At 41.5% G+C, this 23,715-nt stretch overlaps 1 protein-coding gene across 1 annotated transcript; it reads left to right on the top strand.

Annotated features, from left to right (window-relative positions):
• Window positions 1-4,052: 4,052 nt before the first annotated feature.
• On the top strand, window positions 4,053-8,899 carry ADRA2C (adrenoceptor alpha 2C). The gene has a single exon (XM_080589718.1). The coding sequence runs from the start codon at window positions 4,067-4,069 to the stop codon at window positions 5,390-5,392; it is 1,326 nt and encodes a 441-aa protein (XP_080445844.1). The 5' UTR covers window positions 4,053-4,066; the 3' UTR covers window positions 5,393-8,899.
• Window positions 8,900-23,715: the final 14,816 nt, after the last annotated feature.

The raw sequence follows: 23,715 nt of genomic DNA, 5'->3' as shown, positions 1-23,715 counted from the left end.
ATTGACTTAAGACAGGTCCAATCTACTGCCTAAAGGAGTCTCATCTAGTCTCTAATCCTTCCCCCCCCCTTTTTTTTTTCATGGGAGTATATTATCACCTATGGACTGTGAGCTCCAATGGAGGCCAATAGTTAGGAGTTAATAGGTATTGGAAAGCCAGTTTTGAGAATGAACAAAATACTGTGAGGAGAGATGCATTTGAATCAGTGTAAGGGCAGGAAAGGATAAAGAGTAGCAATGTGCCCACCTATCTTGCCAGGTTTCTACAAACCTTATCCTTTATGTCTTATATCAGATCGCTGATTTTCGAAAACACGACTACATTTGATTTATCCACTGTTTTTCACTATGCTCCTATCTTTGTCTCTCAGTAGACTAAGCAGATTTTCACGAGGGCAGATTTCTCTTATCTATGCACATTTTTAATTCCTCTCTGTATGGTGATATACTGCTATTTAGGCACAGAGGACCCAAACTGGATCTCATTTACATATATGAAAACCCAAACGTTACTTCACTGGCTCCAGTGGAGTTATACTGAAATGATAAATGTGTGCCTAGGGCTCACTCTGTCAGCACGCACTAGTGACTGAATTATTTCAGTGTTACAGTACAACTCTGGTGCTAAAGAAATCACAACATAAAATGGATATTATTGCTCCCAATTTATTTTTAATTTTCCTACATCTTTTACAATTGGCATCTCCTCATTAGAAATGCCAAATAATTGCTCAGACATTCACTCGTCTCATTCCTTTTGTTAAGAAACTTCAGTATTATTTGAGCAAAGATAAATCTCTATTGAAAAGCTCTTTTAATCTGAAGCCCCAAGTTATTAGCTGAAAGTTTATTTCAAGTTCAAGCTCATACAACTCCAAGACATACTTGCTCATAAAACTCAGTAGGATATGTAGCTCGGTCTGATTTCCTAATTAACCTAAGGGAACTGAATATCATGGGGCTTATATATCCCTTTTCTAACAGTTAGTTTTTGAATTCCAAGTGTTCATGTGATTTTGCAGTTTATATTTACGATATTTTAAGCCCAGATGGGAGCAGTTTGATCAACATTCTCGATAATGTCATCCTGCCTAATGTCAGTCACATTAGAGGTTAGACTTTAAATTCCTGCACCTTGTCCTCTAAGTTCATAAACACCGTTATGAAGCTTTGAAATATGAAGGACTGACCACAAATATTAGGAATTTGCTTCAGTGGTTATTCAGCTGTCGAGTTAAAAATGTGCAATTTACTTCCTGTTTGAACTTTACTAACATCAAATTCCATTCATTTATTCTTCCTGAGACTTGGCAAATGTTTTTAAAGGGCCCTCTTTATCAAATTGCTTGTCTGTTTAGGAGGACTTGAGCAGGCATCAGATTTCTATTTCATTTTGTTCTGCTTGTTACGCTTTAGTTGTTTAGGTAATTACTGCTACTGCATTTCAGTTGCATTAGAAAGTTTAGCTTCAACATGATGTCTTTTCTCTTTTAGATGCAGTCACAAAGTGTTTGTTGGTTAGTTTTCAAACAACAAAAAAAACTTCAGAGTAAATTGCTTATAAAATAGATTGTTAGATCATAATCTTCAGAGGATTTTTCTTTCCCATCAGAGCCAAGCATATTCAGTTCCAGCCCTTCATAATCGAGTCCACGTAACTAAAATAAAAAACAGAAAGAAAAAAGGAGTCAGTGCTTGTTGCGCCAAAAAGGTAACTGGAATCAGAGAATCCCTTATCATTCCGCACAGACAAAGGCTGTTCTATTTCAACTTGAGGACAATTATAACACCAAGTTATACAATGAAAGCTAAGTTCTCTTAGGTATATGTTCCCTTAAAACTCACCTTTTTGCATTATAAAGAATATGATCATGGCAGTAGTAAGCAGAATGTTTCCACCAGACTGTGACCTTCCCAAGTCCTAGGGATGCTGCATTTCTGGGTCCAGATGGGGCACAGAAGGGAGGCATAAAACAGCTGCTCAGACTGGGAATACCCATAGGTGCAACATCAGGTTCCTCTCCTTAGAAGTCAGCAGGGTGATGATGAAGGATTTTAGGCAACTCCAAAATTAGGTAGTAGCCATGGAATCCACTAAGGCTGTGGTTTTCGGTACCACAACACCCTGAAAGATCTGTCATAAATATCCACCTTTTTTACCACATCTTTTACTGAGTCACAGTGGGAAAATGTGGCCATCTTGTGCAAGCTGGTAACGTTGCCACACAACATAAAAGGCATATATTATGGATTTAAAGCGACTACTGAAGTAACTAGCTGTAGATGAATTCATACGCTGGCTCACCTTAAATGAGCACAGCTAATCCTGTGGGTAGGGTTATGCTACTGTTGTCAGATTTATATAAGCGCAAGCTCTCTGCAGTGTGGCACTAAAAAAGGCAAGCACAGAAGCAGAGACCAGTGGGACAGTCCTTGCTTTGAAGACTTGTGATCCAAAATCCAAGCACCAAGGAGGGCTCCCAGAAGAGGAACACCACATATATTGCTGTTATCTTTACATTAACGTTACCCTAATCTCACAGTGTTGAAAAGAACCACAAAAATCACAGAATGCTTTAGGCTGGAAGGGACCTTTGGAGGTCATCTCATCCAACCCCCCTGCTCAAGCAGGACCACCTACAGAGGTTGCCCAGGACCATGTTCCAATGGCTTCACAAAGGCAATCTCAAAAGCAGGATTTAGGGGTCAAGGGATGTAGGGAGCGTGGATGGAGGAAAGGGGGTGGGAAGAGAGAATGTATTTGCCAGAGCAAGGCAGACTTTTCTCAGGATCACACAGCACACATCACAGCCAGGCTATACTGAACTACCTACTTCTCCCCTCTTTTGGGCAGGTTCACCTAGAGAAGGCAGCATTAAAGTGGCACTGACTTAGTTTTTATTGTCATTCCTCAAATTTTCTTTCTAAATGAAGGTAATGTAGTCACAGGGCTGCCTGCAGAGCTCTGAGGATCTGTCCCACTCACTACTCGTCGCGGGCAGAGGGGGGTGAGGCAAGTTCATGGCTCCACTCCCCACCTTCCCACCTTTGTCGTGAAGAAGCAGAGCGACACATCCACATTCCCTGTGCACTCCGACTACTGAAAATATTCACCCGTCTCTTCCAGAGACGGTCTCAGCAAAACTCTGCAGCCGCTCCGCCACCGTAACAAAGTCCAAACTGTGGGGCTACCACCTCAGACCTCTTTCCCACCCCGTCTAGACTCCTCTAACAAAACCCTACTCCCCAACCAAACCCCGACCCCCCCTCGCGAGGCGTGTCACCACACACCCCGAGCACACCGACCGCCGCCCACCCCCGGCTGCCCCGAGCACCCCCCCGCCCCGGGCGCTCCCCTCAGCGCGGCGCCAACGGCAGCGGGCGGGCGAAGGCCGCCCCCTCGCGGCCGCGGCACCCCCCGCAGGCGGCGCTCCGCCGCCAGCCCGGCCTCGCCGCCGCCCCTCACGGCACCGCCAACTTTTTTCTCGGCGGGGGGCTCGGCAGCGCGGCGGGGCCGGGCGCTCGGGGCGGTTTTATCGTATTTTATTTCACCCCCCCCTCCTCGCCGGGGTGGTGTCGCGGGCGAGGCGGCTTCACCTGTCGGGACTGAGCATGCGCGATTGGGAGCGCGATGCAAGACTAGGACGGAGCCGCCGGGCAGCCGCGACTTCGCCGGGCTTGATGCCGCCGCCGCCGCCGCCGCTCCGGACGCCGCTCCCCGTCAGGATCCAGTTCCCGCCCGCGGCTCCCCTCGGCCGGGCGGCGCCTTCCACGGAGCCGGGGGCTGCGCGGAGCCGGGCATGAGCCGGCGGGCGGCGGCGGGGCCGAGCCGTGCCCCGCTGTCCCCTCAGCGGGGACCGGGCGGGGGCAGCGCGGCCGCGCTCCGCGCCTCGGCGGGGCGGCGCCGCCCGGCTCTGCCCTGAGGGGGCCCGGGGGAGGCGCAGCCGGGGGGAGCCGCGCGGCTGGGGGGCGATGAGGAGGGCGGCGGGGCGGCGGCGGCGGGGCGGCGGGGCGGGGCGGGGGCTCGGCGGGGCTCTGTAGGACGCCGGCGCCCCGCACACCCACCATGGATCTGCTGCCGGTGGGGAACACGAGCCTGGGCTCCCCCAACGAGAGCCTGGCGCCGGCCCCCTCCTCGCCCCTCCTGAAGCCTCCGTCCCCCTACTCGCCCGCCGCCGTGGCCAGTCTGGCGGCGGTGGTGGGCTTCCTCATCGTCTTCACCATCGTGGGCAACGTGCTGGTGGTGATAGCCGTGCTCACCAGCCGGGCGCTGAGAGCCCCCCAGAACCTCTTCCTGGTGTCCCTGGCCAGCGCGGACATCCTGGTGGCTACTCTGGTCATGCCTTTCTCCTTGGCCAACGAGCTTATGAATTACTGGTACTTCGGCAAGGCTTGGTGTAACATTTACCTGGCGCTGGACGTGCTGTTCTGCACCTCCTCCATCGTCCACCTGTGCGCCATCAGTCTCGACAGGTATTGGTCGGTCACGCAGGCGGTGGAGTACAACCTCAAACGGACCCCCCGGCGGATCAAGGCCATCATCCTCACTGTCTGGCTCATTTCGGCTGTCATCTCCTTCCCACCATTGATCTCCATGTACCGGGATCCCGAAGGAGATGTCTTTCCTCAGTGCAAGCTCAATGATGAGACGTGGTACATCCTTTCTTCTTGCATTGGCTCTTTCTTTGCCCCCTGCCTCATCATGGTGTTGGTCTATATCCGCATCTACCGCGTGGCCAAGCTAAGGACCAGGACCCTCTCTGAGAAGCGTACAATACCAGAGGGGTCCTCCCAGACTGAGAATGGCTTGAGCCGCGCTGCTGGGGGCTGCACATCCCTGAGGATGCAGCTGGGAGAGAACGGACATTATTCAGTGCACCACTGGCGAAAAGCCTCTGAGCTGGAGGACATTGAGCTGGAGGAGAGCAGCACCTCAGAGAGCAGGCGGAGGCGGAGCCGGGAGGAGCATCCCCGCAAAAGCAGCAAGAGCCAGTCCTTCTCCTACTCATATTCCTCCAAGCACTCTAGTAGCCGTCTGTCCCGCTCTAGCAACCGCTCCATGGAATTCTTCTCATACCGCCGTCGCCGGAAGCGTAGCAGCATCTGCCGTAAGAAGGTCACCCAGGCCCGGGAGAAACGTTTCACTTTTGTGCTGGCCGTGGTCATGGGGGTCTTTGTAGTTTGCTGGTTCCCTTTCTTCTTCAGCTACAGCCTCTATGGTATTTGCCGGGAGGCATGTGAGGTCCCTGAGACTCTCTTCAAGTTCTTCTTCTGGATTGGGTATTGCAATAGCTCCCTCAACCCAGTCATCTACACCATCTTCAATCAGGACTTCCGCAGGTCCTTTAAACACATTCTCTTTAAGAAGAAGAAGAAGAACTTCCGGCATTGAGCTGGAGGGATGGATTTGCCTTGAGCAGAAGTGGAGTTAAAAAAGAAGGAAAAGGCTCTGTGCCGAAAAGGAAGGGAGGGAAGAGGACATGGGGATGGGGCAGAGAGAGTAGGAGAAGGGCTCGTCGCCTCAGTGGTGCAGAGTGGTGGTGTGGGGTATGGGGGTGGTGTCGGGGAGGCTGAGTGCATTCACCGTGGTGCAGAACGGCGACATGGTGCTGGAGGAGCTGTGCTGGGGTGCAGATAGGTAAGCAGAGCAGGGAGGGATTGTCTTTGAGCCCTGACAGAAGGCACAGGGAAACCACAGAGGAAAATGGGTTAAGACACTGAGTTTGGCAGGCACTGAGCTTTTAGGGGCTCTGGAAATTTATGGGAAAACAAGCAGAGGCATCAACAGGAAAGGATTAAGTGGCAGTGGTGGTGGAATAGCAGATCAGAGGATTTATAAACAGAGCAGCTGGGGCCTGTGGTGGGCTTGTCCCAGTAAGAAATTGGCTTTTGCTGCTTATTTGGGGAAAAGTGCTAGGTACCAGGCACTGACAGTCTTTTGAGTTATGAAAGGATTTAAATGTTTGCCAAAAAACCCTAAAGAACAATCCAAACTCTTTTCTAAATAAACCTTTGTACTGTTAAAACCTTCTGAATGATGATTTTACGCAGGGCTTAAGTCAAGTATGGGGTTTTCCTTTTTTTTCTTTTTTTTTTTTTTCTTTTTCTGGAGCGGTCTTTGCATATAGAGCTGGGGATGGGAAATATTTTTCCTATCTTCCTGTAATTTTTGATGTGTCAGTGGGACAAACCTGGGAGTCTTGTGTGTTTTCATGAAATAAGAAAAAGAGCACATGCATCCCATGACCTTATTTCCCCCTGTTGGATCGCCAGGCAGTAAATTCATACTCCATCGGTCTCAGATCAGTGGCTTAAGCACCTTACTATCATGCAGCAGGTGACTTGTTTAAGACAAGGATTCTGTCCTAAACCAACTTCCATTAAAACAAAATCATTTTGGTGAAATGAACTAACATTTTCTGAGGTTAAAGAAAAATGACAAATTTCCAGCTAGCTCAACTTGCATGTTCACTGGGGAGCTTTCTGTCCCTCAAAAGCCTGATCTCAGGGGCAGGATGGATGCTGCTCTCATTCTCAGACAGGCAGTCAGAGGCACTCTGCTATGCAGATTTTCAGAGGAAGAGCAATCACCACACCACTGAGGTCTTTAAATCCTTTGTATTTATGGTCTTATAGCAACTAAATCCTATATATATATATATGCACACATATATATATATAAATAAGGAGCATACATTGCAGATTGTCAATGATTTGTGTGAACACATCTCAAAATGAAGGTGCAGCTGTTCCAAACCTTTAATATTAATGCTGCCTTCTTTCCCTTTTCCTGTTTGCATTTTTTGGGGGGTGGGGGAGTGGAAAAGTGTTTGAATAGTTATTATTAAAGCAAACTGCACTTCCCAGGGTTTTATTAAATGTCATAAACTAATGAAGAGAATGACAGTCAGGGGCTGTTGTCTGTACATTCCTCACTGAATGCATACTGAGTGTAAGACTCAGCTGAACATTTACATCCCTTCTCCAGCTGTGCTGCTGCGAGGTGTGTATTCTGTTTGCAGGGGTAAATATTGCTCCATTTTGTTACGTGTATCACTCCTTCCATAGGCAGTACAATTTGGCATCTGCCTCAAAAGAACCTTTCCATGGTAAACAGCTCTTTGAAAAATAGAACGAAATCTAATCTAATACAGCAGGCTGCTTGAAACAGCTCCATCAAATCTATACCTGGGAATCATTAGATACACCCTTCTTTAATCCCTCTCTTCTGTCTGAAAAGTGTCTGTAGCCTCTTTTCTCTTGAAATCTCTATGGCAGAAGTAGAAATGACAGAGCAATCACTTTGGTTGTTTCATCAGTTTTTCGTTCACTTAAACCAGGAAAAAAGCAAGTTGTCGGTGGTTACTATTCTGGTGTTAATTGAATAAACAATATAACTTCAGGGCCAACTCAAGTGGAAGTTCTGCCTAAGTAAGGATGAATCCACCAAATGCATCTGAAGTTAGCTTGATTTCACTAAAGAAACAACAGACACTTTCAAAGTCTTAAACCCGTAACTTATTGGATACTTTCTTGGAAATAAGGCTTGGAGCTGTAAAAGGATTTGAGCTTTGCTTAGACATATGCACTTAAAGAAGGCATATTAAAACTTATTTTAAGGAGTGCCCCTTTGTAAATTGCAAATGTTTTGGTACAAGCGTGTACCTGAGACAGACAAATATGAGAAAAAATAGTGACTGACCGAGAGGAGGAAACTATAAGCCATTTTCTCTTTTGTAAAATGGAGATTTTGTTTTAAACTGACATCAAGAAGAGCTGAGACAAGCTCAGATTGTTTGTAAGTAATGACGTAGCTAAAAAGTTCAGGTTTGTTTAATCTGAATAAACTATATAATTGCCAGAGCAACCAAAGCAACATAAGGTACATAGCTACTACCTCTGAGCTACTCGACAGCTTCATTAGAGATACCCATTCCTACCAAGATAAGGGTCTGTTTTTGTCACTTAATGCTCATTCAGAGTGGTTTCCCAGTCTGCAGACACACAACAGTTTTACTGTTGCACTGCTTTTGAAATACGAGTTGTTGCCTGTAAGAACAATCCTTCCCCTTTGTTTTTCCTCATAAAATTCAAGGAGTCTATGGAAATGAAATTTAATTGACAGATTTAAGAGGAGGTGAAGTATGTAAGGAATGGCTGATGTGCCTTAAAAGTAATTTCTTTGCTATAAAATTATTCTGTAATTATCATAAACATAAAGGAAATAATGCTTCTATTTTTCTTTTGCCTTTCAAAATGCCTAAAAAGGGATTGATGCAGATACTGAACATCTATGTACAGCAGCGTACTTAAAAACAGGGCGTTTTCTGTGGTTTTAATTTGTTTCTCGTCATAGTTACTCATCTGATTCAATGCCTCCAGAGGATCTTATTTCTTCTGAGCTAGTTAAAAAGTAATATTCATCAATAAAGATGTGCAGTATACACCCCTTTTAAGTGCATTTCCCTCTAAATTAGTGAATACAGAGGATTTCTATAAATATGGTTTTTAATGTAACTACTGAATATGCTTCAAGGAAGTAAAATGGGGCTGATTTATTTTTTTAATTAGTGTTCTATTATTACTTGTAATAGCCGAAGACTGGAATTTGTTTGTAACATGTCGTGTGTTGTTAACATTTCATAAAAAGTTATCAGCTCTGCAACTCACACTGTGGTTGTGCTTCCACTGTAAGTTGGCGAATAGCATTTCCAGGAAAAATACAGTCAATGAAGGTTTTACTAAGAAAAGGGGAGAAGATATTTTATGTTCCGAATGTGTCCAATTGTATCTCTGATCATATCTGATAAGCTGGTTGAAACACTCACTAGTTTTTCTTTACTATTGTGGAAGAACAAAATGTTACTATAAAGCCATATTGATTTTAACAAGCACCTGATCTTTAATTGTTCATTTGCGCATTTCGCCAAGAAGAATATTTTCTGTCAGTCTCAAGTGAGAAGTTAATGTTTCATTTCAAAACCAATTTTCTGAACAGTACCACTATTGGTTGGTTATTGAAATATCGAACAATACAACTTAGCTTGGGTAAGAGCTCAATGCTGCTGTCTTTCAACTCTCTTCTGTGGGAGTTTTGGATGAGTAAGACCTGCAGAATCAGCCTGTTCAAGGCTTGGGGCAGATGGAAGGCTCCTTATATATAGGAGATATGACAGGATCACAGCTTTAAATTATTGTTTAAAATAAGAACCAGGCCCTTGTTGTTCTGTGTGATCTCTCTTCAGAAGAGTCATGTTGCTCCAAGAACGTTGACAGTTTCTGGGAAGTAAAACTGAGATGAAAGACTGCAATGCTAACAGCTTTGCACACACTGAGCTTTATCACCCTTTGTGAGTAATCCCAGAAACTTCAGTGGAGTTTACTTGTGAATGAGGGAACTACTCAGTGTGGGCAACGATGTTAGGAGCTTCCTTCCTTAGACGTTGCTCTTTTTTTTTTCCTTTTTTTTTTTCCAGTAAATGTGCCTGAGGAATATAAGTAAACATATGTTTGTAAATGTACAACTGATGGAAAGCAGTCCTCTCTGCTTCACATACTGTTCAAATCCATTGATGGCGTGGGTCGGGATTTTTCACTACAACAGAGCAACAAACCCTACTGTATTTTCAGGATAAGTTGTATGGAGAGTATTTATCTGATTGCATCTGTTTTTTGGAGAAGAAAACTGATGGTCCATGGAAGTTGGTATTAGACCAGCATCTGATAAGTAGAAGGATTTTGTAGGACATGTCAGTAAAAGCATGCACTTCAGGAGAATGCTCCATCTTTAATGTATGACTACAGACAAGGAAGGATTGCCTACAATTTGTGCAAAGTGAAGGCAGATGCTATCTGTGAGTTTGTTTTCACAGTCACTCATTGTGATCTTGGTGAGCAGAAGGCAGCGAGAGGCTCTAGATTTTGGAGTGCAGTGTGTGAGGGATTGAATACCCAGAGCACCAGAGGAATTAGTATTTACTTACCCTCTTTGTACCTTAGGCAAACACACTGGAGGCTTTTTCTTTGCACATTAGCCAATGTTCATTTACCTTCCAGATCTGTGGGTCAACTAGTCCATACAAAAGATGCCGTAGGAGGCGGGGGGGGGGGGGGGGGTTGCTCACTTTAGTGTTCAACACCTAGCTTAAATTTGTCCTCTGTCCTTGAAACTAAGCCAAAATACAGCTTGGCATGTGGACCCCGAAGGCCAAGTATCATCAATAATGCTATACTGAATTCAGTCTACTTTTCACAGAAAATATTATTTTTACTATATACCTTGCACATCTCTGCTTTAGGACACTAACAGAGAGTCTGTCACTTAAAGCATGTGAGAACGGGGTAATTAGCAGTTTGAAGAGTCATGGGTGCATTGTGAAATTTCCCCAGGTCACATTCTGGCTCTAATTTTGCGGCTTCCCAATCACTTTGAAATCCTAGGAAAGACTTAAGGAGGTACATAACATGGAAATAATACAAACACTGCTTCTCAAGGAAGCAGAAAATGTTCAGGTCTCTCAGAGAATTTACCAGATCCTCCAGTAGGGTGATAACTCTGTTACTGTTTTTAATGGAAAAGGCTGGAGTATCTTGGGCTCACAGTGACTGTCATGCTTGGTCTGAATTTAAGTGAGACCTATAGTTGGTGCATTGCCTTTTTTTAAGTTACGGCCTTAAGAGTATGACAGGAGACAATTTAAGTAGTTTCTCTCTCATGTCCTTCACCACACTATCCCAAATGTTTTTTAATTCAACTGCACAGCAGTTGATAAGGTAAAGATTTTCAGTGTATTACAGAAAAAAAAAAAAAAGAAAGAAAGAAAAGAAAGAAGAAAAAAAGAAAAAAAGAAAAGAAAAAAAGTGTAGTCATGGAAAATACTAGGAACTGAAACCTGGTCTCCTAGTCCTATGTCCTACCTTTTTTCCCTCCTGGTCTTTTTTTTTTTTTTTTTTCCTGGAAAACAAATTCAAGCAAAACTGCAGTTTGTTTTTAACAGACTGCACTAACGGTACTGTTTTCAGTAGTAAAAAAGAGCTGTTCTGTCAATAAATGGCATTCTACTATAAAGCAATTTACTATTCTTCTCTGAAAAATCTAATGAAAAGTAAAGCAGCACTTAATTCAATTTGTCTATATGTACCTCTTCTAACAAAAATGTTTTATGAAAGGTCCTGAATGTAAAGTACACAAATCAAATGTAGCTGCCTGCTTCATCAAAATCAATTAGTTTTAAGCATTTCAGCATTTTTGAGAACAGCAATCATTCGTTTTCTGTGATACTCTTTCTTGATAGCTCTCTGCTGACAGAGAAAGCTGTACACTACTGGCAACAGGTAAAAATGAGGATTTCTAGTTCCCTCCATTAGCTCTCTTACGTTCCTTCTAATAGATTAAAAAGCAGGCCACAAGAAGTAGTTTTTCTGGTGTGATGTCTAGCAAATGACATGGGCCAGAGAAATAAAAACCTGCCTGGTTCTGGAATGTATGGCACACTCATACAGAGGCAAACCTGAGGTTGCAGGGACATGCTTCTCTTCTTTTCGTTCTCGGTGCCATTGACCCAAAATCTCAAATGATTTCCTCTATGGGGGAACAGTTTCAGCACAGCATCCCTTTCAACTCAGTCCACTGGAGAAAGAAATTAATACTGAGGTCTCCCACTTCCTCACTGAGTGCTTTCACCAATAGACTATTTATAAAGGTGGTGCAGTTGAAATGCTTTTCCTTTAGGCACATAAATGTTTTATTTAATCCAGCTCTTTGTTTCTCAGTAGACTAACACTCTTGTTCCACAAGGACATTCTCTGTCTGGAAAGCAAATACATGTCAAACACTGGGAAGAATACGAGAAATCCTGAAAAAAACCTGCCACTCCAGCTAAATTTTGAAAGAAAAGGCCAAATCTGAATTAAGTAAAAGGCTTAATCTTGTCTGTGTAGGGGAGGTCCTGTCTGAGAGCTTCTCAGGCAAGCCTTTCATCAGATTTTGGTGCAAGCAGGGTGTGGAGCTGTTTAGCTGGGGCTCTTGAAGGTATAGAGAGGAACAATTTCAGGTGTCCAGCAAAGGTTAGAATAGTAAAATGTGAGCCTCTTGAGTCACTCCACACATGGCAGGAGAGATGTCTCACTTCCACACACGGCAGGAGAGATGTCTCACTTTGTCTTTCTGTTCCCTGTTTGCAGCCTTTAAAGCAGTCCCTGTGTGCAATCTGAGTACAATACACAGGAGACTCTTGCCGAGCCTTTGCTTTGTATGTCTCAGTGTCTGATCTACAAAGGGTAGTTAGTGCTTGCCCTCCTCCCAGGTCTTCTGGGAGGATTCCCCATCAGACTACCTGTGAGGTGCTTCCATGCTGTGTTGTGCTGTATGGAAGTACTTCTAGTGGAAGCATGCAAGGGGTGATGCTAAAAGTCCTTGACTCACTCCAAGCCATGCTGTATTATTCTTGGAGAGTTTTATCCCTGATAAATATGTGTGTGCAGAGTTCTGAAGTGTCCATAAATGTGCATTCCTTAGAGTATGTATTGTTATACATATATATATATATTCATTTATTTTTTAATGTTAGCAGCAATCTCAGTCAGTGATGAAAGGGAGACTTTAAGTCAGTCCATCAGACTGCTAGTTTTGAGTTGCCACATGTTATGTCAGCGGTGCATGATGCACTGTTTTAAAAACACAGCAATAGATTAAAGATTAAAAATTCTTGAATGGCATGGTTCTTTTTTTTTTTCTTTCAGAAAAATACCAGGTTGATGAAATCAGATCTTTCCTTAAAGGATGTATCCGTTTGCCCCATATAAAATGGAAACCAGGAAATCTTGAATCGGCTCCTGCTGGTCTGACTGCTAGGTGGCTTGTCTGGCCAGCTCCTGGGCAGGCTGCTGGGGAAGGAGCCAGAAAGCCGAGACTTCCAGGCTCCTGGAGGCCGGGCACTGAGCACTGAGCTCCATTATCACCGTATCCAAACACTTCATAACCTTTGTTATGCTCAGTCTGTCAATGCCTTTATGCATAATAGAGGGACTACCATGCCCTTTTTGCTGATGAGAAACCAAAAGATTAATGGCATCGAGGTAGGTAAATCTCAACAAGCTTCTGCTTTATGTGGATCCTTCACTGTGAATCCACTATTGACTCAGATCCCTGCTAAGCTGAAACGTTTATGAAGTTCTGCCTGTGCTTTAGAGATCTGCTTCTGGCTCTGTGAATGTTGCATGCCCACAGAACTTGCACATGAATCCTGCTAGGATACACAAACTAAGTGTTTCTCTCTGCTTGCCTCCCTCTGGGGGCAGACCATTCCATTTGGCTTTTACAGAATAAGAAAAAAACAAGGCACTACCTCTCTAGCTTGTGAGGAGGCACTGGCATCACTCTTTCCTGAGGACTTTTTAATTTTATTTAATCACAAGTATCGGATTCATATTCCCACTTTGAGATGCCTATTTTTCCCATGTATTGAACAGGTACCCTCAGGGCATAACTCCAACCTATGATTTATACCGCAAAGGGGTGGACTTTTTCTGTACTTCCAGAAGTACTACTGGGAAAAAAAAAATCTGACCCATGATGGCAAAAAGCTAGACACTGAAATAATCAACCTCATCTATGGGTCAAGGCTAAAACTGAGGCAGAGAATCAGAGAGAGATGCAGGCATCTTGCATATCTCTCATTTGTTTTGGGGTCTGCCAAGTGTCTCAGGATATAATATGGATCACTGGATCATTCTTTTCTCACACTTTGAAAGTCACTTCCCTTGAGATTGCTGAACCTATGTCCTCAGAAATCCAAAAATTACCTGGAAGCCCGATGAAACATAAATATTAGAGAGTCAAGAAATAACATATATTACTGTAACATTAGGCAGGATGGACCCCCTAACAGGCAATATACCTTTTGGGAACTAATATTTTGGGCTACTGAAAAACTCTGCATATATTTTTCAGATGAAATGATCACCAAAGAGGGAAATTATGAGACCTTGAATGCCAGTTGAACATTTTGTACTTAGAAGGCTTCCTGACAGTATTTACCACCTTCAGAAAAGCCAGTCAATTTCCATCAAACTCAGTGGGAGACTTTTTGTAACTAAGGGAAGGGGTTGTCCCCACATATGGTATTAAGGTAGCAAAGTAGGTAGAAGCAATTTTAAAAGGTAGTCATGCATGGTAAATGCTGAAGGAGGAGAAACCTGTCTGTTCCTGAAGAAAGTTCAGCTGCTGTTTGTTCTTACATAACTCTGCCATCTCCAGCTTGGGATAACTGATAGTCACATAGGTCAAGGCTGCCCTTGGGTTACCATGTTTTCAAAAATTGTCATAACTTTTGTGTGTATTAACTAGATTTTTGTTGTGGCAACAGTTACTATTAATGACGGAAACAACTTTTTTTTTTTTCTCCCTTTATTTCAGAGGAGAAGCAAACAGACAAAAAGACAGGACAAGAATAACTGTTCCCTTTCTATTTTGGTAATGTGAAAGTAAACATTAGGAATAAAAATAGTAAACATAGTCATTAGGACTTGTGAATGTACATTAACTATTTAATTCTGTGATTAATCAAGCACAACTCAATTAACTCAATGCACTTACTTATCCTTTATTATATGTCACAATAAAAAATCACAGTTGCTCAGAAAGGCTGTGCTGCCTGTGTCCATAGAGGCTTTCAAGACCTGACTGGATAATGCCCTGCATAACCTGGCTTGGCTTCATATCAGGAGACTGGATTAGAGACACCCTGAGGTCCCTTGCAAACTGAACTAGTCTATGATTGTAAGAAATATGTGATCCTACTAATAAACAAAAGGAAAGTACTTATAACTGGATAGCATCAAAATAGCCTATATACAGAAAGACACACATGCGTTGCTATAAGTGGGCAAACTTTGCTAATCTGTTCCTTAGGCTGTTTGGATCTTTAGGTCTCTAAAACTTTTGTATCTGCCATGTGCAAATTCCGCCTAACAGTTTTTTTTGGGGGGGGGGGGGCGGGGGGGGAGGGGAGGGGGTCCAGCAAAACCTTTTCTTATTTATTTAGAATGAATTTAATAACTATAGGCACCTACGGCATGTTTCCTTCTCTGCCTCTGCCTCAATCCTTAACAGAGTAGAAGCACATACACATATAAAGTATTTTACAGGTATTTTCTTTAGAAATCAAGACAAAAAAAAACTTCTGCCTTTTTTTTTTTCCAAATACAAGACACTATGTTTATGTCCAGAAAGTCAAATATGTCAAATGTCTTTGTGACCTACTTTCTCTGAACTGATGAAGAATATAGATCATAAAGCACCAAGTCATGATTTATACCATTCCTGTCATGAGTGGGAAAAATAACAAGGAAATAAGCATGTTTCCATACTCAACTGAAGACTTAAAGGCTGACTAATGGGAATCTCTGATCATGGCATTTTTTGCTTCATTCCTCATTCATTTCTTCATGGAAGGTAACTGACCATACTGCGGAAGTTAGTGGCATTTCAGAGGATCAGGTGCTAGCTGCTGAAGTCATTGATATGTTTTCACATCCAGAATTGTAAATCCTTTTCTTCCTTTCAAAACATCGGTAATGTTTCCCTGCAGTTACAACACAGATGCTCTTGTAGGGCATGGCAGTATAGTTGTGTATTACATGTAAGTTATGAGGTTTGTTATGAGGCTGCTACTAAATATATTGCAAGGCTAAGAAAGGTTCTTAATAAATGTTTATAATCCTTGATTTAGTTTACAGGAGTACAACATAGAGTATCTATCTGTTCTGTGTCCAATCCAGAAAGAAATAAGATTCCCAGGGTCAGATCTGCAGCAGGAGGAGAGGAGAGCCTTGCTGCAGTCCTGGTCTATGGACTCTCCTTCAGCTGAAGCCCACCAGGGTGAGGGAATGGGAAATCAACAAAATCATGAATCCGTGGAGCACATTTGTTCCTCACTAGACCCTTTTATGGGATCAACAGGGTAGAGGTCCCATTGCTACTGCTGTTCAATGGTACTGTTCTGTTTAGTTATCAAACCCAAACACTTCTTTCTGCCCACCTCTACCATTATTTATGTAGTTTCAGAGGTGCTTGGAAATAGTCATGGCCCCACCTAGGTTCAGAAACTTCAGAAAACTATTGAAGGCCCTTCTCTGTCCAAGTGAGGACTCAGAAATACTTTTAAAAGCCAACAGTTTTGTTTAGGTTTTGATACTATTCAGATAGAATAATAATGTGAGTTTTAGACCCAAAACTTAAAATTCTGTTTTATAAAAAGTTACCAACAGAGGCACTAGTCAGGCCTGAACAAGGACTCATATTTAGTTTCATTCCTGGTCTCCAGCTTAGTGTGCTATGCACTTTGAACCTGTCATATTCTCTGTTTCATTATAGGATATGAACAATTTTACTTAGTTCATAAATAACTTTGAGAGTTATTGGCAAAAAAAATGTGCTATAGAAGCCCTAGACAATTACTATTAGAAATACCTGTAATAAAAACTTGAGAGCAGTCACTGAGGTATTATTTGTTAAGGAATTCACTGGTCCTCTGCTTCTCTTTTAAATGAATTGGAAATTAAATGTTGTAATATGCATAGTCAGTGTCTACTTTTATATCTAACTTTCATAGCTTCCCCAAACTCTCGTACACTGAAGTAACTGTAAAAACTTTGAGTTTGTTGTTCTTTTATGTATCTACAGAAGGTATTATAAAACTGATGATTTAATGTAGCTAATGGACAAAAAAAGATTTTTAAAGGAAACCTTGCCTTATATTTTCTTGCTTAGCTTAAGTTCATATTATTCATAAATACTCAGCGCAAATGCTCTTGCTGGCTGGGGTACAGCACATGGAAGAAGGCATTAATCTCTTGGGGAGCTGTGATTCTGGGATCAACCTATGCATTGAGACTTTGATGTTTCTAAGACAGCTCTTGTTCTGGAGTTTCTTATGTGCAAGTTCGGTGCCTGGAAGCATGATTCCTGCTCAGGATACAAATAATGACAAATTGTCTGAATGTGGAAAAAACTCTGAAATGATAAATGTCAACGTTTTGTCTACATATATCCAGAAAGCTGCACTCGTGAGGTTTCTAAATCAGTGTGCTCTGTATGTGTTCTTTGAAGTTATTTTTATAACTATTTCCCAAGCAGTTGCACATCCTACAATGAGAACTACATATGCCCCAAGATTAAAATATCAGAAATAAGCCATTTTTAAACCATGAAAGCTCTAAACAAATGGTGAGCACTTTCTTTATATGCTAGCTAAAAATTCAACTCAAATAATAAAATAAATAATTTAATTTTGGAGAAATACTACATATTATATATATTTAGTATTTTAAAACTGTAAGTTGATCCCTTAGGTTGATTTAATGTATAACTAAATTTACCATGTGCTTTTAAAAGCTTGTTTTTGTCTTAAAGTTCAATTTTTATTCCTTTTTTAAGGCGCAATGACATGCACACATACTCAGGTAAATAGTTCCATGAACAGCCTCAGGGTTTCTTGGCAAGAATGTAATTGTCTATGCACTGACTGTAACTGAATTGCCTTCCTTAATAATGAGATATTGGTTTTATAGGCCCCTGACTGCTCCCCTTTAATACTCATTAGTTATTTTTTTACCTTTTTAATGTCCCTTTCTCTTTTTCTTCCTACTTGTTTCATATGTTTCTTCCCTTTTCCACAACTCCCCTGCAAAAGTGCAGTGAATACAAGAAAATAAAGCAACAAAATGACTGTAAGCTGCCATTTACAGACTCCTATTTTCAAATAGAAGGTCCTGCAGTGCAATTGCTTTAAATGATGGTAGAGCTCAGAAAATCAAGCAAGCTCTCTCCTATCTTTCACAACTACACCTCCCCGAGGTAAGAAAGATTCTGCTGTCTTGTAATCTTTTAGGTCCAGAGACCTATAATATTGAAAAATAGTGTGTGTTTGTTTTGTTTTGTTGTTGGATTTTTTGTTTTTAAGTGTATTTGGGAATAACTTTCAGTAACATTTTAGAAAGAGCAGAGGGGGTACCCATTCTGCAGTGTCCACCAGGTACAGGTGGCTACTAGTCCATGGACCTCATCTTCTGAATGGTGTCTAGGAGAAACCAACCTATTAAATAAGCATCATTTCATAAGTAGTGAACTGCTCCATTGCAGATTATTTGGGTTTTCCTCTAGTGTTTTAGAGAAGTTTTAGTTCTGTGCTGGAAACCAGTATGTGACATTTCAGCTCCCAGAACAGATGACAAAATTAGTGTCTAGGTCCACTGGGCTATTAGAATCATAGCTATGGTGTTGCTGGAATTATGGTTATGGTATATGTTGTCCGGTAGAAACAAATATATTCATAATACATGGTCACAATATACAATTCTTATATTACTGGTTCTTCCAAAATCAAATAGATAAATACTGAAGAATTCATATCTCCGGCCTTCTTTTACCACAGAGTAGCTTCACAGTATTGATTAGTAAATCCTGTGAACTGTGGAGGAGAAAGTATCATTCATTCATGAAATGGAAGTAAGCTGCCACTGAGCAATTATTTTGAAAGGGCCAACTACTCACAATTCCTCTAGAAATAATCCATCATTATATTTGAACTTGGATTCTGGGGCTCAGAGGGAGAAAAGGGAAGGAGCTCTTCTCCGTATGGTAACACAGAGTTTATTTTAACACACTCACTAATGTCTTCAGCTGCCTTAACAGCTGATGCCTCCTCTGCATGAGAACTGTACACCAAAGCTGATAGAGGGTTTTGCTGGAAGGGAACACACAGACTTTGATGATAGGTAGTAGCAGATTTCAAAGATGCAGAAAGCTGTTGCGAAGGACAGGAACAGAACTGGGTGGGTTGCATTGAGGTATTGCCTAGCTGAATAAAAAACAAAGCTGAGACAAATTAGCTAATGATGCTGTCTGGCATGACCAAGCAAGAAAATCCTTTGAGATAAGAGACAGGCTTCTACTGCAACACCTGGATCTTTTGAGCAGATTTGAGAGGTGGGGGAGGTGTTATTAGTCTGGTCAGTGGATAGGAAAGAAAGAAATCAGCTACTCCTAAAATTGTCAAGGATGAGGTTCTTTGCTCTGTATCTGTGTATGGATCCTTTTCCTATATTTCTCTGGGCTATGAAACATTTACTCTCCTAGGACTGACTTGGTTACGTATATCTGTAAGGCTAGCAAATGGGTAAGACTTTCCTCTAAGCCACCCCACAGGCTATATTAAGTTTTCAAAGACATTTGAATGATTAAAAAAAGCCCAAGCACCTAATTAGCAAATATGAATCCATTTTTTATACCACTAGCTACCTAGCAGAACAAGAGCTAGCTTTCAATATTGTTTTGCCATTTTGCCGATGTTTTTCGGTGTTATAACATTTTCAGATTTTTCAAATGGGTAACATTGATATTGGGAAAAACTCTTCAAAATCATGTGATTTAAAGCCCTTTTTTCCTCCATTTTTATTCCTTTGTACCTGTGTTCATTCTTCTGTATTTTATTTTATTTTTGTATTTTTTGATGGAAGTATGAAGAAATGTAAAAATCCATACCTGTAAAAAAATTAGAATTTCAGACTATTTTTTCATGAATAAGTTCTTAAAATCCAAACAGGAGAAACAGTAAAAATTCAGACGAGTTACTGACTAATAAATCACTTGTTGCAGAGGTGGTTTTTTGTTTTTGTTTTTTTCAAGATATCATTAGGGTTTCCAAGCTACTGTGTTTCCCATTTGAGTTTGTAGGTGATGATGTGGGTAGACAATAGCCATATTTCTGCCTCTGGTTTTATTCTCTTCTAAGAGTAAATTTTGTAATGCTTTTGTCAGAAACTAGATTTCACAAATGTTAACTAAATAAACTGCAGTGTTCCAAGGGGAAGATTGCCCAAACACATGACTACAATTTAGCAGTTGCTTGTTCAGACTATGAGCACTGGATATTTTTAGAAAGAGCCACTCCATTAGCATGGCAGAAAACTCAAGTTTGGAATTCAGGTGTCTTCAATCTAGAGTAAAGAGGGTAACTCTAGACAACTTTTTAAAATCTTGGTTCCTTGCATCTAATTCCAAGTAAAGAGCACTACATTAAATCCTTATGCTAGGATTATAACCAATTTCAATTATTGTGCTTTTGTAGCTGTTAAATCATTTTGTGGAATCTTTTGTTGTGATAAAATAATACCTTTTTTTTATTCAGTCTCTGCCATCAACATTTTTTGCTTTCATAATACGTTCTATCAATAAAGCATTTACTATCATTCAATCAGTGTAAACTCTGTTCAGGCTCATTTACTGTACATTTCTTGATGAAAAATTTGTGACAGCTCTAAAACCAACTGATCAGGGAGCTGATTTTTTAATCACATGCATGGGTGAAAGTATTTTACTAAAAAAGGCGATATGGAAAAGAAGAAGATCATTATTACTGGAGCAGAGATTGTTTTATATTTTTATCTTCTAAAAAGCAGCTGAGAAGAGAATGTTATTTTTCAGGAGGATTTGGGGCAGTAACAGCTAGTGAGGCATTTTTATTAGCTTTGAGAGGGAATGCCTGTTACATAATATTACAGCAACCATTTCAGGTCACGAAATTCAGAGCTAGATGCTGAGGATAAAGCATTCAAGAGGACACATATTCAGAAATTTGATTTAGAAACTTGTATAGAATTGACATTTCCAGATTTCTAGTGTTCTGTATAGACATTAATGAGTACTTTTGCTTGAATAAAGTATATACCTTTAGTATGTACGTTTACTACATGATGCAAAATACTTTCACCTTGCCTTGGTAGGTATGGAAACATTTATTATTGAAAATAGATTTATATTGAAATCTATTATGAGATTTCAACCTGTAGTAATAAAATATTTGTTTTAGGGGGAAAGCTCCCCCCCCAAAAAAAACAAAACAAAACAAAAACCCAAAAAACAACAACAAAAAAAACCAGAAATTTTATTCTCAGGGCAGGATGTATAGAACAGTTTTCCTTCTGGTATTGAGGGGAGGAAAGTTAAACTTCATTTACAATAGTGAATGCATGTTTCAAGCTAAGCTAATTGAATTTCATCTACTTGTTCGCCAGTAGTCATGACACTTTTATTTCTTTCTGTTTCATCTTCTCCCCAGTAGGCTTTGCTTATTGGCACAGATGGATTCTGATATCAAAGGCAATTTCCAGTTGGCTTTAGGACAACTGTTATTTAATTGTTCCCTTTAACTGCCTTTCTCTGTTACCAGAAGCTTCTGAAAGTCTTGTATTAAAAAAAAAAAAAAAAAAAAAAAGGCTGTTGGCCAAGTTTCCTGCTGGGATATTTCTTTGGAGCTATACTAGTAACAAATTTCACCTAGTAAATTCCACTCTTGCTGCAGCATCTTACATTTCTCCATACCTTTTTCTGATGGGTCATTTTATAAACTAGCATCTATACCCTGGCCAAATCTAAACACCAGCCTAGCAAGTTGCACATTGCTGCAGCAACATTTACTTTTCCCCTGAGCTACTGAGGAGACCTACTGGAAAGGGGCTTTTGGCCTGGTGATGAAAGCGAAGGCTTTCAAAGGAAGCAGTTTCCGTGACTGAAGAAGGGCATGTCCCTTTGCACCTCCTCATGTCATCACTTGCCATATAAAGAGGGCAAGCACTGGGAGTGACCTTAGGGCAGCCTTCAGTTTTCTGGCCACAGCAGATGTCTTCAGAGATGGTTGCTTTGGGAGGTAAGTTGTTCTGCAAAAAGGGAGCAGAAAATGAAAAGGGACCTTCAAAGCATGCCTGCATGATGTCTGTGGAAGACTGGCTCTGTCCACACTCATGCTGGATTGAGGAAGGAAGCTTGGTTCCAGCCATGGTGGCAGGACATGAGCCTGCTTGGCTCCTGCCACATTGGTGCAAACCTTTGGGCACCTCAGGAATCTCCATACCCTGTTCCCAGCATGGGGCAAACGTGTCCTCAGTCATAATGTACAGACTGAACTGCCTTGGGGACATTGCTCCTTCTGTTTGGATGCATTGTACTTATGCTGGTAGGAACAGGTGTGTGGTGTCAGCTATGCCATTGTAAAAAATGTTGTTTGAGTAGCTGGTGGCAATGAAAAAAGAGACAGTATAATCCTACCTCCTTTCCTAGCCAGACAGGTTTTGGAAACAATTTTTTAATATTTGACAAATAGTATAAAGAATATGCTGAAGACAAATTTACTCCTTTCCCAATTAGTGGATCAAAATCGGCTTTAGCTTTCTGAGGGTCAAGAGGGCGTGAAGAGGCTTCAAAGTAGGTTTAGACATGTCCTGTAGAATATGACTGCAACATTTCTTTGTGTACCATAATTATTAAAGAACTGTTGACTGACAGACGAGAGGTGTGTGCATTTGAGCTTCAGAGCAGTACAGTGTGTAAATAGGTGAGCAGTACACTGAAATATTGTTGCATTCAGCTGAAAAGCTGCAGGGATAATTGATCTTGTCTCAAAAGGAAATGGAAACTAGAACAGGAGGGATAATTTGGGGTTATCACATTAATAAAAGGAAAAGAAGGTGCAGACTTAGGTCATTTCTTTGAATATTATTTCACACGCTTACAGCAACTTAAATTTGACAAGCCATCAAAGATGCCAGAGACAAAGTTCTCTGCATTTCCAAGCACACAATGTGCTTAGAAGCTAAATTCTTTTTCTGTAAGATCATGAGTCCTTTCTAAGCAAAGGCAATGCCAAGAGCTGTCTGTAGGAAATATCCCCACCAAGAGTTCTGTTCTGAACCTTTTTGCATCTGAGCTTTATTTATGTCATGTGCTCTTGCATGCATGTTTCCTGCTAGCTCAGGAGTGCATAATCAATCCCACAGAAGATGCCCTCCCAGGCCATGAAGTGAGATTCAATCAAGGATACACTTCTGGTGCATTTAAATGGTCCTTAAGTAATATTATTTTTATGCTGAGATATATGTAATCCTAGTAAACCCCTCAGTCATGCTCTAAATATAAAACTGTAAGCAAAATAATCCTACAGACAAATAAACTTAAGGATTTAAATTTTAAAACAGGAAACTTTTATGCTGATGCAATGGTAACACTCATGGATATAGTCAGGGGCATCATTCATTGACAGCCAGCTCTGTGAAGGGGCTTGGCTTCGCAGTACTCAAATCTCTACTGTGCTGAACTCCAGTGTAACTCATAAACCCTCAAATCAAGTTATTGTCTCCCCTATATATTGTATGAGAGCAGAGAGGACATGTAATGAAAACGGGAGAGTACGAATGAGAGTCTGCAAAAGCACATGCAAAGGTGCTGGAGAAATCCTTAGCGGGGAGTGGAAAGACATTTTCTCAGGGTATTGAGCAGCTAATTGGGCTTCAGGAGAGCACCTCTCTTTCCTTGGTATTTACAGGAAAGGTCAATTTCCTGTGATGAAGTAAATTGGGGGTAGAAATTGTGCTTTCTTTCCTGGTTGCTCAAGTTCACTGCAGTAGTTTGACCCTTATTTCTCATGACTTTGCTCTGACCACAGCTCTGCGGGGCAATCTGACAGGGCAGAGCCTCTGTCATTCACAGGTGGCAACTCTTTATTCCAATTCCCCCCATACGGGGAATAATTTAAATATCAATTTGTCCAGAGTAAAGAGTGAGTGCAACCCGGAACTTCCAGTGTTACAGCATTCACAAACAGAAAGGGGAAACCTGACCTTCAGCCCTGCACTCTTTAATGCTTAGGCTGAAGCAGGAAG

The sequence above is a fragment of the Anser brachyrhynchus genome (genome assembly GCF_964034855.1).
Source record: "Anser brachyrhynchus genome assembly, chromosome: 4".
Lineage (NCBI taxonomy): Eukaryota > Metazoa > Chordata > Aves > Anseriformes > Anatidae > Anser > Anser brachyrhynchus.
The sequence above is the reverse complement of the archived record's forward strand: the minus strand, read 5'-3'. Positions and strand labels throughout refer to the sequence as shown.